The sequence below is a fragment of the Gobius niger genome, assembly GCF_951799975.1.
Source record: "Gobius niger genome assembly, chromosome: 6".
Classification (NCBI taxonomy): Eukaryota; Metazoa; Chordata; class Actinopteri; order Gobiiformes; family Gobiidae; genus Gobius; species Gobius niger.
This window is the reverse complement of record NC_136857.1, coordinates 20,626,598-20,644,534: the sequence shown is the minus strand read 5'-3', so window position 1 is coordinate 20,644,534 and position 17,937 is coordinate 20,626,598. Positions and strand designations below refer to the sequence as shown.

Genomic DNA, 17,937 nt, shown 5'->3' with positions numbered 1-17,937 from the left:
TGGAGCTGGAGCCTTCACAGACACTGGCTGTTCACCAGTCTAATTCCTTTCACTGTCTCTGCACTTCGTTACCCAGCAGCCCTCAAGCTTGTCATCAGGTGGCGACTTGCGCAGGTGTTAACAGTGAGCTGTTGGCATTGCAGTCCACTGGGTGTTGGAGATTTTCGAGCATCTGTTCACACTTCAGCTGCGGAGGAGTGTGATCTACTTTTTATTTTTTTGGGTAACTTGCTGCGGTGATACTAGAAGTGATCAAATGGAAAGAATAACTAAAATACCACTTAAAATGCCCATACCCAGACCTACAATTGTTAGAGTATGATCTATTTCTATAGCAACACATCAAAAACGGTGCTACTTGTATCTTATAGTACAATAACAAGGGCAGGGGCGTTGTCATGTGGGTGTTGGTGCTTTAAAATGTTTACAATATGATAAACACTGCATGTTTTCTTCTATGTGTTTTATGTGATGAGATGGACCCTAAGAAGACTAACTGTAACCTTCATAGCAACCAAACGAGTGCTCCAATTTTGATTTAGCCCCCAATCTCTTCAACAACAGCACAAGTGCTTCTCCCAGCTTTATTGTGCTCCTCTATCTCATGTTAACCGGCGGGACTCCCATTCTTTTGCTATTTTTATCCCTTCATGATGTCAGTGCCACAAGGTCAGACATTTGAGAGAGCAACTGCAGCAGCTGCCCAGCTCTGCCACACCTGCACCTTCAGCCGCTCAGCTCTGCCCACCTCTGCATCCATACACCGCGATAAGCCTGGCTCTCTTTGGAGGTATACCCGGGTTAAGAGCTGGTATAAATCAGGAAGTTGGCAGGTTATGTTCTTAAGGCTAAGGGGATTTCTATGTTTAGACGCTTCTAACTAGAGTCGGACCTTCACCCCTAAACCATTTTCACTGGTTCTCCAAAGGTGCAGCACTGCCCTGGGGTGTAACATACTGGTCTACGGCTGCAGGGTAAAGACACTTTGGGGCTTTGTAGAAGTCGAACATATTCAGGCTTGGGGCGGGCACTGGGTGAAGTGTTGGAGAACTTTGTCCCCTGTGATTTAAAGTGAAGAGTAGCATGGAGCAACTGCATCACATGTAAGTGAACCACTATTTATTTATTCCCCTGCTATTGAATGAGCAATGATTACACATCTAAATAGACTTGAGCTTTACTGACATTCATGAAGTTATACTAAGAATGTCTTATCTGTGTACTATGGTACCAGGATCAAATTTACATTGCATGTTCTTGCTACTTTTGACATGTACTGGCTACAAGCTGTCAATGTATAATTGTAATGTTACCATTTGAAATGTATGGTCAATTTGTGTGTGCAAAATGAGTGTAAAAATGAATTCAGATTACAGTGAAATCTCATTTAAATACAGTCATTATTAAATCAATGTAGGTATGTATGCATTTGTGCCATGTTATATTCCAATTCTATAGTTATAGGATCTGGAGTAAACGCTGAGCACACCACTATCATATACATAGGTTCATGTCCAGCTGATGACAAACATGTCATCAGCTGGACGTGAACCTATGGCCCTGGACATACAGTATGTACTATGTCCATACTGGGGCCCTGGAAGAAATACATCAGGTGCTCCTCAAGAGTTCAGAAGGGGAGTTGGCGATGATCCATGTCACTTGGACTTGATTAAGGATTTGTCAGTTGGTCTGTCCCATCTCACGTCAATGCTGTAAAAAGGGTGCTTTTCTTTCTGTGCGTTGAGGTCTCATAATCCAGGTCATTACACGTCAGCAAGTTGATATTTGTCCCACATGTGATGGACTAGTTTTTTTCATGAACTGAAGCAGAACAACATATTGCACAAAGATGGCCCAATGCGCCGCAACACTTGAGCTCCAGTGGTTATGAGCTCTGAGTCCTTCTGCAGAGCTAAACCTGGACAAGATCAAAACAAGGCTACATGTGCCACATTCATCAGCTGTTTGGAGGTGGCAGTATATTTTCAGAACACGACACGATCTGTCCCTCCGGCCGATGGCTCAGCAGCTGGTTGTCCGCACTGACGGCGCAATGATTTACGGCGCAGTCAGAAATAGCACGACTTCCGATGTGACCCGCTTCGAGTTGGGCACCAGGACAAGTTTCCATGCATGCTTTGGGCCGACGGTGGGAAAGTCCAAAAGAAACCCCCACCTCCTGTTGCCCCCCAGAAACATGACACTGACTGACAGTCACTCCAACAGCTGAGGAGGTGTGAGGTGGTCCTGCACGTGTGACCTGCAGATTTACAGAGAGTGAAGAGACAGCAAACTTTAAGTCATTGTGTAAAAGTGCAAGTGTATTTGACTTGGACCCATGCCATTATTGACATTTTAACATTGTCTTCAAAAACTGAAAAGTTGGTTCATTCACTCAGACAATCTGACATGACACGTGTTTTCACCATTGATCTTCACTGAGGCTTTCTCTAAGTGGAAAAGTATAGGATATCTCTCAAAGGAGATGTCAGAAACGGATCTCTCGCTCCAAGGCATCTCTGCACGATCAACGCAGCCCCTGACCTAGCTCCTTACTCTTTAAGAGGAAAATAATCACTTGTCTCCATATTCTTTCAGTCAACCCAGAGCTCATCACTTGTGTACTTTCATTTCTACCTGTTGATTGCCCTCGAGAGAGTTCACTGAATTAGTTTACGTAATTGTTTTTTTCCCTCCAGTTTGTCTCTCATTGTCCCGTTTCAATTTTAGCACCACCCTTTGTCAGCACTTCTGTCTCTAACCCTGTTGATGTCCTTAACTGCCCCTTTAAATTTATAGCCGTACATTAGCACATTAGGGACATTTTACATGAGTATAGAACTATTGTAAATGCACCAAAGATTTCAACAAAGGCTATTTTTTCATTTGTTTTGAAGCATTTATGTCTTCATTATAACTCTTTCTTTACAGTTGAGATTTGTTTTTATTGCCACCTTTACTGTCTGTATCTGTATCTGTGATGTTTGCAGGGGGAAAGCTGGGTCCCTGGGATGGCTGGAGCAGCTGGGGTTCAGGGACCGAAAGGACACAGAGGACTCTGGAGAATACCACTATGGTACAACTCAGTTCAGCTCAGTGGAGCTCAGCATATCTGACATGTAACATATTACTTAAATGCAGTGAGTAAGTTTAATGGCTATACAAAACCATTAAACTTACTCACTGCATTGAATTGCATTACATGAGTCACAATTGCTATTTATTTATCTATTTATCCATCATTTCTTTAACTAGGAAAGTCCCACTGAGATTAGGAATCTCATTTCCAGAGGAGTTATGGCTCTGACATTTCGTGTTGCTCTTTGACTGTTTTCATGTTGATCCTGTTGCTATAAAGTGTAATATGTCTTTTTACAGGTGGTTACCATCGTGTACAGATCGGTGATGTTTTCAATAAGAGGTACCAGGTGTTGTCCAAACTTGGCTGGGGATACTTCGCCACCGTCTGGCTTTGCCTTGACCTGAGGTACTGTGGAACAGTGATTTGACATTGACAATAGACATGTGTGCGCATCAAAACAGGTCCACTTTGTATGTTCAAAAATGTGTGGTCTATGGGTGCTCTTCAAGGCTGAAGGCCAGAGCATGTCCTAAAAAAACCGTGAAGAGCAACTTGCTGTATATACCTTTTAGCAGCCAAAAAAGGGCATCTGAGGCACTCCATGTTAAAAGTCCTGTAACATCTGGACAGCCAACGCGTTTCGACACATACGGGAGTTTGTGACAAACTACACAGAGCTCTTCATTGTTTTTGTGATTTGACATGGTTCTGTTCTCCAATGTGCTCTGGTGTGTAATCTAATTGTGTCATCAATTTAATGAAAATAATCCAGTAAATGATGATGATCACTGGGTTATGGAAAATGACTTTTTGTAAGAAGTCTATATTTTTTAAAAACTGATTTGGAACATGTTTGCAACAATTTGAAAATTACATAGATTTTTCTGGATCAGGTCAGGTTTTTTTTTTTTGTGTGTAGTAGTTTTCATCATATATGCAAGTTATGTTCCAACCAACCCCAGTCTCCCCCTGAATGTAGACAGACAGGTCAGGCACCAGAGCAGAATACCCTTTTGGCTGAAGGATATAAAATTGTCCTAATTGAGCAAAACAAATGTGATTTTTGGATCCAACACATCAAAATGGTCCTTTATCAGCTCACAAAACTTTGACACCAAATTTGTTGTAAACCAGTGTTATTAATTTGTGCTTGTTATTTTGTAAATTATACATGCAGTATCTTATAGAATCCTGTAAATTTTGCTGTGCAGAACCGGTCATCATGTGGCAGTGAAGGTGCTGAAGAGTGGCCCTGGGTTTGCTCAGGCGGGACAGGATGAGGTGGCTCTGCTCCGATGTGTAAGTTATAAATGGATAAAAATACTATCTTCAATTTTGAATTTATCTATAAATCCCAGTTTCTTAGTAATTTTCAAATTAATCACATCTCTCTCCTCAGACCGGAGGCTCCACTCGTCGCTCCTCTTACAGCCAGAGAATTGTCCGGCTGTTGGATGAATTCAAAGTGGCTGGTGGCAATGGAGTACGTATCTTTTTTATTAAATAGCCAATGCAATCAGTACAGCAGTATGTGCAGTGTGATACATTAGTCCCTAACATGGGCTGGTCAGACATTTGCCTTGTTCTGGAGCTGCTGGGTCCTGACTTGAGGAGTCTCCTGTTGTCCTGTGGGGCGCCTGGATTGTCCCAGCCTGTGGTCAAAAAGGTCCTCACTCAGGTAATGCCTACTCTTGATAAATATTTCATTATTTTAGATGTCACAACACTATATAATTGTAAGAAATGTTGGAGTATAATAATAAAAAATAATGTGTAGAAACAACAATATTATGTATTTTTGTCATTGTTTTTTACATTTCATAATCGTGGCAGTTGTCCAATTGAAATACAGTATTTTGTCTCACAATAATGATTCCATCCCACAGTCTACACTCCCCTGGACTCCTCTCTCTGCGAATATCAATATATTGTGGTTCTATTTTGTGTGCAGGTACTGCAGGGCTTGGCTTATCTCCACTGCCAGTGTAAGATCATCCACACGGATGTCAAACCAGAGAACATCCTGCTATGTGTGGACCAGACCAACACTACACCAGCAGGGGGCACTGGCTGTCACTCACTCAACTCTGTCAACAAATTCACAGGCACTGTGGCTTTCTTTGCATATCCACAATACTGTTTTTCGGGACCTCATATAAAGTGCATAGGCCTGCCCTACATTCATAGTGGCATCCATGGGTTTAGAACATTTACCGACCTACATTTTCCTACTCCCTTCAAACATCGATCTATTTTGTGTGCGTTTTGTGTTTTACCTTTAAACTATCTCCACCAATAACTTAACTGACACAACCATCTACCTTTCTGATATAAAACCTAGTTATTTGACGACAATGTGTGATGTACCTCAAAAAAACTAACATTTGTGTGGTTTTCTAGATGGTCTGCATATAAGTGTTGACGGTCCGACGCAGATTGAAGTGAAGATTGCTGACCTGGGCAGCTCCTGTTGGGTGGTCAGTGCTGCTTTGTTGTGCTCTCAGTGTGATTGTAGACAGAGGAAGATTAATGCGAAGAGAAACAATGGCCTGGAAAGTTTATCCAAACTAAGGGATTGGAGCAAAACTACATGTTCAGATTCTGGAGAAAGAAGTCAAAGTCTGTGCATGGCTTAAGCAAAATCAATTCAAGATAGGAGTGTCTATTACTGACTCAAGGGCAATGCCTTTTGATGTTAATAGTCGCCTGAACACCCAGGAGATGGAGATTTTCTTTTATTGTATTTGAATAACATCCATTCATTGTAATTGAGAGAAACAGCAAGTGATTCTAATTATAGTATTACTCTTGCAAATATTTGAAGAATACAAATACAATAAAATGCGTCTTCTAAACATGGCACACTGAGAATAATTGGTTGTAAAGAAAGAACTTTGTTGTTTCTATGTAGGTTTGCCCTTTAAAAACTGTGTCCGCAGACACAATCCTAACCCTAATACCATTAAATACTATTAGGGTTCATGTTAGTCCTAGAGGGATAAGGACAATCATTTACAGCTTTCTTTGCTTATACATATTTTTGAGGCAGCAAATACTGTATACTTCAACTTTCGCGAAAGCCCCGCCCCCATAGCCAATGTTTGCCAGCTCCGTCAAAAAGTGATCTTTATCATTTATCTTTATCTTTTTGGTGCAATAAAGAGGCTGCCGTGACTCTATCTCCCCCGTGCCGCTGTTGCTTAGTGAGGTAACATAAAAGTCATTATTCCCCAGTAAAGACATAATACAGCCTATTAAAGCCCTAATAAATCCACCCGTGGCTGAAATATCAAGGCTCTGCTCAGAGCAACTAAATGCTTCCTGTAGCACCTAGAAAGTAAACATGCCAGATATTACAGCAGCAGAAACTGCTTTTTTGTCACGATGTCCAGCAATGACAGCTCATGAAACTCTCGGCAAACAACAAGACGGATGGAGTATTAGCTATACTCTAGTTAGAGGACGGTATGTATTTTGCTTGTTTATCGGCTTTGAACTGTGAGAAACAGATCCCACGCCATTAGTTTCAATGAGAGGATATCCGCGGAACCTCTGGTAGCAACAGCAGATATAGGGTATTAATGGACATTGACCATTTTAGAGCAGGGTTTTGTGGAAGGTCTGTTAGGTGGGCCGAGGAATGTTACACCTTAAGTGTCTCCAACAGTAGGCTCACTTCTCCTTCTCTTTTCTTGGCCAGTACAAGCACTTCTGTGAGGAGATTCAGACACGGCAGTACCGCTCTCTAGAGGTTCTGGTGGGACTGAACTATGGCCCTCCTGCTGACATCTGGAGTGTGGCCTGCTTGGTGAGTAATATAGTAATATACATTTCAACCAACTGTGTCCAAACTGTTTCCAAAAATGGTATTACCAGGACAAATGAACTTACGATGTGTAGTTCTTCTGTACGCTCCTGTTCAGGCCTTTGAACTTCTCACTGGAGAATCACTGTTTGAGCCCCGAGCAGCAGACTCCCTCTCCCTCGAGGAAGGTACACATTATATACAGTGTTCAAGCATCAAATGTCCGAGAAGGCCACTTTCTCAACTGAGTCATTCTTGCCCCAAATCATTATGCATTTTAGCCTCCAAACATACCCATTATGAATGAATAAAGTTTTGTATGATGTACTGATATTCAGTTGTTCCAAACACAGATTTAACACAAAATACACATAGTAAAGGGTCATTTTACTCTTCCATCCTGCAACAGTAAGACTGGAAAGTAGGTTGTTCTGTTCAGAGGAATGAAATCCTGGAACTCTCTGCTGAGAGACATTTCTAACATTGCAGACATAAACATATGTTAAAAAAAAAATTGTTGACAAATGGCAACAAATATTTTAGACTGTGATTGCTGTATAAAATGTGATTTTATAATCTGGACCCCAAGAAGACTCTATTGTCAAGTCGATGGCAAATGGTGATCTTAAGAAACAAACTGTTTCCAACCCACTCAATCACAAATTACCTTTAATCACTTCTTCTTTCCCATCAATGCACATTCTGTATATGTTATTTTTTATTTTTTTTACACCATATTGTCCTGATCGTCTTCCCCCTTTCAGATCATATTGCTCAGATAATGATGCTGCTTGGTAAAATCCCTCCAGCCATCGCACTGACAGGAAAATACTCCGCTGAGTATTTCAACCGCAGAGGTCAGTACTGCTAAATCCTGATACTATTGCTCCTATTACCAGCCTTGTCACTTACATTGTGTATTGCAGGAGATTTGAGGAGAGTGGGTCAAGTGAAGTCATGGAAGCTCTATGATGTTCTGGTGGAGAAATACCACTTCAAGTTGCAAGAGGCATCAGAGTTCTCAGACTTCCTGCTGCCCATGTTGGAGTATTGTCCAGAAAGGAGGTCTACAGCCGCACAGTGCCTTGGACACCCCTGGCTTACCTCCTGACCACAACATGCCCCATGAACGCCGCTATGCACTCCGCTATGCACTCCGCTAGCTCAGGTCATTTCTAATGGTGCTGCAAATATGGTTCTAAATGTTTTCTACTGTCAGGTCTTCATACTGTAGTCCCACAATGCACTTTAATTGATGATGGCGTTGTTGCTGATGAATTGATTTTTTAGGAGCCAGTATAGCCTTGAAACACTGTTTTGTGTCACATATTAAGAAAACACAGTCTGTGTAAAATCATTTTTATTCCTTAAATGTTTTGTACCACCTAGATTAAATGCTTTGATTAAATGTTAAATGTGCAAAATGAAACATTTCATCAGGCCGCTTTGTTTAATAGATGGGGGTAAAAAATATACACCATACAAACACATTTTTCAAAACACTATGTTATACAGTATATGAAATAATGCAAAGCACCAGAGAGAATGATGAAATAAGAGAATAAATGACTTGGCTGGAGGTGGATTTTTTATAAACTTTACCATAACAAAGTTTCTATACTATTTTCTGCTCATATCACAAAGATTCCAGTATAAAAATGTTGCTCCACCTCCATGGGCCCTTTATCACTGCTTGCAGTTTTAATATTTTTTAAACAATACTTTTCAATTAATGTTGTTGTTTCAAATATTAATATCTTAAACAAGGTGGAAGAAACAGAAAAGTTGAAATCTCGTAGTATGTGTGGTATGATACAACCAGACAAAATATTTGCATGAAAGCAGAAATATCAGCATACTCCTTTTCTGTATCCACTCACTGATAGCCCAAAGGCAGGCATGCATGATGTCATGCTAACACCAAATTCACAATAATTGTATGTTTTCTGTGAACCCCACAAGAAATCTCTCTTGCGGTAAGTCACTCAACCATGTGCCTTCAGAAACACTGCTCACTGACATGTGTAACAGTGAAGGGCTCAGAGCCCAGAGAGGTGCTACGACATGCTGTTAAGTTTGAACATTCATCCAATCCAGCTGTATGCTCTGCACTCCAGCAGCGGCTTCTCCTTATACACAACTCTGTAGCCACACTTGGTCCTGACGCGGTGACACTTGTCAGGCCAAGACGTGGGTTTCATTTGACTAAGCAGCAGGGAAAAAAAAGAGTTATTATTAAATATACAGAGACGTGTATTTGAAGAGTATAAATTATCTTACGAAATGCAGTAGGCGCCAAATTGGTGGCAGTAGCACTTGTCACAGCCTCGTCTAAACGTGTCTCCTGGTTTGTAGAATTGTCTTTTGTGGGAACAAATGCCTGAAAAACAAATGTTAAACTTAGTGACACAATATGTCAATATGCACCGAAATCATGGTAGCAGTGATGACGCACATTTATACAAATCATTCATATTTGTATCATTGTACGGTTAATTAATTATTATCTGCCTCGCAAAGACAATTTATTCACTTTAAATGTATGCCTTTGGAGAAACAGTAAAAGAATCAAGGGATGGCTCATAAGCTCTATTTAGACGTTATCTGATCTTCACAAGTTGTTTTGTGTCGACTTTCCTCAAATTGACTCTGACCATGGCAGCACAGATTGAGTCCTCCAGCTGTAGGTGAGCTATAGGTGACCATGTCCTTTGTCCCATCTCTATACCTTTGGCTCTGTCTCCGGGGACAGTCAGTCACCCTGAGCAGGGATCAATATTAGGACCTATGTGTCCAGGACAGCCCCACAGGGAGGGGCAGGTCACACAGCAGAGGACACTTGAGGTCTACCCTGCAGCCCATACACGTCACAGAGCCACATCGATTTCTGTGAGCAGAGCAGAATGCAGAAACCTCAAGTGAAACTAATGCAAACTAAAGCTAACGAAGCCTGCCAGGCCACCGCTACTTTTGCTAGTACATCATATTTCACTGCTTCCTGTCCTAAAACCTACTTTGCAAAACTTGATCAAGAAACGTTCTTCTATTTATTTTTTAATTAATTTTGAAGAGACCAACAATCTACGAGAGAAGGCTTACCTTTCATGTGGTACAGCGAGGCTTCAGTGTCGCGAGTGTCCAGTAGCAGAATGAGAGTTACACAGAGAGACGCCAGAACAAGCTGAACACAGCCAACACGCCTCACGAACCCAAACATGACTGCAGCTCTAGTCCCCTATGTTCTCCTCCACGCAGAAATAAAGACACTTTTCCTAGTGAGAGTCCTGCTGTAAAGGCTGGACTGACGGCTGCCTAATATTTATAGCAGGATGTAAAGGTTTGTTTACAGTAGTGTGTCTGACCAGCGTTTAGTTGGAGTGTGGAGAGTGTTTACATGTTGGCTGTGTACCCGAGCGTGCTAACTATTACCTCTGGGACGGCCACTAACATGTGTGGCACAAAGATGGCCGCCGGTCCAGAGCTGACCAATTCTCAGAGCTGCGTTACTTCAGTGACATCAGCTGCACATTCTGCAAACTTAACGGACCATAATGATAATGATAATAATATTAATGGCTTATTGAGATCTGAGCACTTACATTTGAACGTATAAGCCTGCATGTGTATTAGCTAATTTATTACCATTTCTTCATATTATTGTTGTTTGATGATAAATAACATAAAGAAAGAATAATAAGAGACATAAAGAGGCTCTTTGAGTGGAGTAGAACAGCCCCTGTGCCCCTTCCATCAAAGCCATCTCAAGCTTGTTGTTGAATGTGTTGAATAGATTTAATGCTTAAGAAAATAATCATCATATCAATCATATCAAGCATATCAAGCATATCAATAAAGTAACAAAACGTGCGTTGTTCCTTGTTTGCATATATATGTGGAGGTGTTATTCACTCTATTCAACCATTGCTAGCAGTGTTACACCTTCTGATCTAGTCGAAAAAGTGTACCTCTCTTGCACCTCCATCTACAGATCTGCTGACTATAAAATCATCAGATTGTTTTAGCTTGCTCACAATATGAATCTATGCTGACGTTGACTCCCATGGGCCCAAATTGGTGTAAGCAGTGATCATAAAAACACTGCTACAATAGAATCAAATATGCACAAAAACACGGCGATTCTCGGAATCTATTTCTGCATTCACTGCAAAGCCTTGGCAGCAGTTTTACAAATACAGGAGGATGCTGCTCAAACAACAGTGTGTGCACAGAACAAATGGGAAACACATTTGATAATACAATTGCTTCAGTGTGTGGTCTACTCGTGATTCATTCTTCTTCTTCACTGACCTTCTTGGCGGAGACTGGATGGCGTTCGCGGTTTGCCTCTTCCTTCCGGAGGGCAGCCTGGAGCCTGCGGCCAGCTCTAAGCGCAGTGAACACAAGCGGACATGAAGGGGCTGGAGAGAGCGTGTGGCGGACGGTTCCAACTGGAAACCAATACTTTCCTCACAGAGCGGTCACTCACAGGAAGCTGCTCAGGGCCACACTGGCTTTGGCTAGTGTGGCCTCGGAGTGTTATCTAACAGTTGCTCAGAGCATAAGGGTAAGAAACAACGTCATCCTGAATACGCTATATTAAAGGAACAAGCCAGAGTTTTTACATACTGAGATTTGTTCTTGCCTGAGCTTAGACGAGTTGATGCGTACCTGTCTGTTCTTTGTGCATGCGTTCACTCACACAAAAAGACCAAAGATCTTGTTAGCATTTAGCCTCTTCCAGCATATCCCTATGGACCCAAACAAGGTGAAGTTAGAAGCGACCAAGCTCTTCCACGTTTCCCCTACTTGAATACAATTAGGTGAGTAGTTACACTATCCAAGTATAGTTACACAAAATTAAACATGTCGATTTTCTAAACGGTTAAAAGTAATATCTTCCCTTTACTGAGCGAATGTCGAAGTGCTCCTAAGGTGTTATTACGCCTTAAAATATAGTACCCCTTTTTATCCACTTAGAAAACCAACATGTTTAATTTTGTGTAACTATACTTCGATCGTGTAACTACTCACGTAACCGTATTTAAATAGGGAAAACGTGGAAGAGCTTGCTCGCTTCTAACTTCACCCCATTTAGGTCCATAGAAGAGAGGAGGAGAGGCTAAATGCTCACAACATCTTTGGTCTTTTTGCGTGACTGAGTGCACTCGTAAAGACCAGGTATGCATCAACTCGTCTCAGCTCAGGTAAGAACATATATTATCTCAATTTGGAAAAACAGTGGCCTGTTCCTCAGAGCTGATTCCGCATGAAACACTTTGAAACATTATGAAAAGAGTTGATTACTACAGTAGAGTGTTAAGAAAGTGAATTTATTATAGGTCCCAGGTTTGATTCTTACCTGGATGGGGCCTTTCTGTGTGGAGTTTGTATGTTCTCCCTGTGTACTCCGGTTTCCCCTACCTCTAAAAGTATGTATGTATGACTGATGGTGGTCAGAGGGACCGTTGGCGCAGATGAGTACAGTCGGGACAGTGCTTCTGTCAGTCTCCCCCAGGGGAAACAGAACCTACATAAGTAGCTTACCTCCACCAGAGTGTGGGGTGAATGCAAAATTGTCTCATGTAAAGTTCTTTATGACAGTGTCTGTGAAAGGCACTATACAAATAAAGTCCTTTCCTTTATTGACACATACGTTTGTCATCTCTGCTTTCCTGAATGGTTTACCTCCAGTGCTTTGCATTTATCGGTCGGGACAGCCAGAAAAGTTTCGAGCCACATCTTGATAAATGACTTCCCGTCGCACTTTGTGGCACATGGCACAGGCTGGCTAACTGTGGTAGGTTGGCCGTTGTCTTTGAGGTGAGTGTAAGCACTTCCCTTAGAGGACCACACAGACACTAACCACGGACAGTCTACTTTTACAAACTGATAAAACATTAAGCAATCTGTGGCCAGTCTAATACCATGGTTTGTTGTCAGTAGGCAAACTAGGCAAATACACAGTGGCAGTTACACATGCTAGCATCCATATGGGTCCACATGTGGGACATAGCAGTACCCAGGCCTGCACAGCATCGGAGAATAGCTCATTGAAGTTTACCTTGGAAAGTACTGGTCGAATTGCAATAGCTTGACTGCTGTTACCTGTGCAACTCTAAAGCAGACACTGAGAACAGGTAATGGAAGTGACGCTATGTTTGTCCTTATGTCCATTACCTGCAGTCTCACTAATGCCAACATGTTAGCATGCATCTCTGGATATTTTTGGATGAGTGACTCACCTCAGTACAGCTCAAGTGGGCGCTCTGGCTTCCCTTCTAATTACACACGTTTTACCACAACAGGGAAGTAACCATGGCCAGAAAGGAGAATAGCGAAATTTTCAGAATTAGAACCAAAAAAAAAAATCTCTCTATGACAAGTGAACATTCTCTTTGACATGGTTAGTTAAAAAGGGAACTGAATCTGCTTGGAATTGGAGACGATAAACATTTGCTGATGCATCAATTACTGTTGCATCGTATATCTTTTCCTGTGCTTTTCTTGTGTTTATGTGTTTATACATATTCATATAAACACCTCAAATTCCTTTTTCAGTATGAAAGCAGGAGTGGAACTAGGCCATTGTAGCTAGTTTGGCTTACTGCATGTAAAGGCTATAAAATACAGTCTATAGCTCAGGGGTCCCCAACTGGCAGACCTGGGACGGGCAGACTTTAGTCCAGACCCCAAAGCCTCGAAACAGCTTGAATAACACTGAAATAAGATGGCAACATTTTTAGGTTTTCTAGGTCCTTAAGAGATTAATTTCTCTCAATTCTGGCTAATCACAGAGAAAAGTTTTGATTTGGAAATTGGGACAACAAATTGTTTTATTGCTGCTTTTTGACATAGACTTACTAACACGTCACATTTCTCAGATGTTTGTCCCACCATCAAATTATATTCAACAGTGACAATTATGCCTAATTTTGAACCTTTTTAGTAAAATTGTTACTTATTGATGATTTGGGTTGACCACACACAATGTCAACAAATCATTATACAATGCAAACTTTACGCATCAGGAGGACAAAAAGAATTTTACTGGATAAAGAAATTGATCCCATGCCTAATAGTCCGGCGAGGCGTGTTTACATGCCTGAGTCCCATGTATGTTCATGAACATGCACTGTCTAGACCAAATAAATAAAATAAATTAATCTAAAAAACATACCACGCAAAACATGTTTCACTTCAGTCACTGCAATATTTTTGAATGTAAAATATCTTTATTTCGACCTTCTCAAAATGTGTTTCAACAACAGAAATGATCATGGTGAGTTGGAATTCTATTCACAAATTAATTAGGCAATAGTTAAATTAAAAGCATGTCTTTATAACCCATGAAAAGCAACAAGCCTGTCTCAGATAATCCAGGCCCACTGTCCACAATCAAGCCACCTCCTATAGACTTGTACACTTTTGGGGGGAGTGTTGAGAGTTCAACACGCAGTCATTCAGAAGTGAGTCAAAAATCCAATCGGAGATGAGAAGTCGGATGTGACAGAACAACAATCATCATACATCATACCAAAATACAGCGAAAGTAATCGAGAACAGAAAGGAAAGATTCTGTAGCAACACGTAAAACTAAAGTCTCTTCATAAATACTTGACAAATATTGGTATATCATTCTTTTCTGATACAAAAAAAGGGAAAAAAAAACTTTCTTTTTTTTTCTCCATGGTTAACACATGACATTTGATGGTATTTTGGCGACATCTGCATTGAAGGAGAGTTAACAGAAATTCAACTAGTATCATAACATAAGTCACTGGACATTAATCATCTTCACCCCTCCCCCTCCCGCCCCTAACATTATGTCTTTATACATGATATTGCATGATAAAAACTATGGATGGAATCATTGACATATCAATGACATTTACATATGCAACCAATATGCCTGTGTTGCTTGTAATTGAAAAATGACTTCTCATCAACTCCATGTATTTGCTATTAAATATTTGTCCCATCTTTTGGAGAGCTTGAGATTCAGGTGAATTCAGCATTGGGGTCAGATTACTTAAAAAAGTGCTAATGTCTGAACTAGCATCATATCAAAAACACAAATTTGGAAAAACATTTTTTTTTTTCACTTTTCGACACTGAATTGACCTCAGGTCTTCCAGAAAAAAAACCTCTCTCGCAAGGCTCCAAGCTCAGTGGTAGTCTTCAGTAGAAAAAACTACAGTGTCACTACTTGTTTTGCTGGTTCTGCACCACGTCAGAATGAAATCAAGAGTTCTTCGAGGCACCTGTTGTGGTACAAAGATGTGCTCATCAGGGTTAAGGTATTGTAAGTTCCTTGTTAAGGTTTTTTTTTTTTTAATTTTCAGTTCATTGTCAAGTCCTCAGGAACAGAGACCCAGAGAGAAGTTCAGACCAAACGCACACATAACTTTTCTGTAATACCATTAAGTTCAGCAAAGTAAGTCCTGGGCCCACAAAAGTATTCCCATATGAGAGACACACACTATAGGATCACTGTAGATGCCTTAATCACAATACATAATGTATGAGAGACATTACTTAATGCAAACTTCAGGTATAAAAATCCCCATGCTGAACTCTCAGCGAGTGCACGCCTTTTCTCACAAACATATCAAAAGCAAAAACAATTCTTGCAATACCAAAAGAGTTCTGATACTTAATCTTTTGTATATATTTTTTGTTATAGTTGTTTTATTTTTATTCTCTTGTAAAGTTGGTGGAAAGTAGCCTGGCCCTTCGAACGATGTATAGGGAATGGGTTTTAAAATGCCAATTTGTTGATATTCTGTTAAGTAGTAATTCTTCTTTTTTAAATATTTTTTTTATTAAACTTAGATTTTCAAAATTGGCAGGGTCTGAAACCTCCTAAATTTGTAATATAGGAGGTTTTTATATCTGAATTGCCAGACTTGTGTGAAAAGTATGTTGTTGAAAGAGGGCCCAGTACTCCTACCCTACAGTGGATGAAAAAAGAGCCGAGAGAACAATTCAAATAAGATCTGTGTTTATGGACAGTATTAAACTTTTGTGAGAGGCCCACACCTTTAATCAGAATAGAGTACGCTTAGATTTGAGAAAAGATTGGTTTACAATGAACCTTTGATACAGTACCGTGTAAACAGCTTCCTGAGAGCTTGCCTTATGGTCAAGAACACACAGGACATCTATAGCTATCGATTTAGTATGGGGCAAGGACATATATTCTGCTGTACCTAAAGTATGACTTGACTCTGTAGCCGTTCTCTACACAGTCAAACTACAAAGTGTGTTCATATGGTACAATGAGCTTCTTGTTACATAAGCCCAACCTGTCCAATGCAGCCTTATGCTAGTATATTCTGAAAAAGTAACATAAGCTAACAGCATGTGAAAACGTTTATTTTATTATTATGAATTCCTGCATAAATTGCCAAATTGTCACAAAAAAAAGTTCCCTCAATCCTACTTTCTGTATTCACTTGACTTCTTCATCTATAAATCTACCTTTTGATCTCCTCTCAGCCTTTTCGCTGAAAATGTTCTGCTGTTACTCTTCCTCCGCACACATTCTTATAGGCCTACGATTGACCACTTTGGGGCAGCTGACTGTCGGTTGCTGATTTACCAAACCTCTGAAACATGCATAGCAAACATGTTTTAACCAGTGAGTGATGCTTATGACGCTGTCGTAAGCAGTGACTGCCGACACAGTAGCATTAATCACAGTTAATTTACCTTCAAATGTCTTTTAGTGTTTTGTTTCCTCTCATTTTTCAAAATCATTTTGCAAACTCCGTCTAAAAGTAGCATCTGCCCACACTGTCCACACCTTTCTCTGTGTTTACAGCTAAGCCCCATCTTGTCCTTGTTCTTCTACGTCTGGAGTCGCGGCACAAGTTGAGCCGAGCACAGTAGAACATACTTTTTATCTCCTCCTCAGGAGATAAAACTACGTGGCCTCGCCCGCTCCATGTAAGACATAGCGTTGCACACAGTGAGCGGGTGACCATTCCTAGCTCCACAGAATGATAAAGTCACTCACCATCTTTGTGTCTCTATAGAGTTGTCATCCAAATCCACCATTGAAGTAATAATCCCAACAAAGAAAGAAAACACATCATTTCTCTCTTTCACTGTCGCTGTCGCTGTAAAAGTTTTTTGTGCTAAATGAAGAAACCTCTCAAAGGTGTCACACGTTTTCCTACGTTTTTTTTTTTCATTTGATTGAAGGCAACTCCCGATAAAAATAAATAAAATAAAAATAAAATTGGTCTGTTTCCGAGCATAAACGAGTATATGAATATCCAGTTAAATTGAAGCTATATGTAAAGCTGCCTATCAAAGTCTGACGTTTGTGTAACCTACTGGGCAACATAGTCATAATAACCAGCTTTGCAGCATTTACAACGTACTTGTAAACGTAATGTTGCCACTGGTGCTAGTCTTTAATGCTACATAGAATGACACGATGTGGTTATCTGAGTGAAATTTCACAGTCGTAGTATCTTGTTTTTTTGTTTTGGTGGTGCGACATGAACAAGTAATTATACATTTCTCGTATTTCTGTTTTCTCTTGGGGAAACTGAGGTCATGTTCACCAAGAATACTTGTGTTTGGTGTCTATAAGGCCATCCCGCAGGACAAGAAGGCGGAGATGTGTCCTGCCTCTGCTTAGAACCACCTCCATGGCGACTCATCCGGGGGAGCATCTCATTGAGTTCATAGCCTCCTTGATCCTACTATGCTTGAGGCGCAAACATATAGTCTATAAGATGTTTTTTTTTTTTGTGGACTAAGACTTTCGGTTCATATTGTTTTCAGTATAAAGCCAAAAAAAAGGGTTTCACTGATTCGAACTTCTACAAATTGTCTCACACTGCAAAGCCAAACATCACCAGCAGCCTTCAATGGGATCAAGTGAATTGTCTAAGTCTAAAGGTCTAAAGGATATGCTGTAGACCTTTGCATATCTTCCACCACATGCTCTCGTTCACAGTCACGACAAACCCCATAAAGTCATTGCAGCATAAATACTTCAGAAAGCCCGTTTCTGTGAACTGCTCCATGGCTC

At 40.6% G+C, this 17,937-nt stretch overlaps 1 protein-coding gene and 1 long non-coding RNA gene across 2 annotated transcripts; one reads left to right on the top strand and one right to left on the bottom strand.

Moving 5' to 3' along the window:
* Nucleotides 1–653: 653 nt before the first annotated feature.
* Nucleotides 654–8,189, top strand: LOC306964298 (SRSF protein kinase 3; the record flags this gene model as incomplete). The annotated part of the gene is given in 13 exon segments (XM_079558290.1): nucleotides 654–790; nucleotides 2,994–3,079; nucleotides 3,382–3,490; nucleotides 4,297–4,384; nucleotides 4,485–4,572; nucleotides 4,657–4,763; nucleotides 5,037–5,183; nucleotides 5,186–5,195; nucleotides 5,486–5,562; nucleotides 6,786–6,893; nucleotides 7,009–7,078; nucleotides 7,655–7,747; nucleotides 7,817–8,189. Coding segments are annotated over 13 exon segments (1,305 nt in total). The 3' UTR covers nucleotides 8,002–8,189.
* Nucleotides 8,190–8,732: 543 nt separating this feature from the next.
* On the bottom strand, nucleotides 8,733–11,504 carry LOC306964663. The gene is made up of 3 exons (XR_013792991.1): nucleotides 11,199–11,504; nucleotides 9,171–9,270; nucleotides 8,733–9,095 (listed from the first exon to the last, which is right to left on the bottom strand). It is a non-coding gene; the product is annotated as an uncharacterized lncRNA (long non-coding RNA).
* Between the last annotated feature and the right edge of the window lie 6,433 nt (nucleotides 11,505–17,937).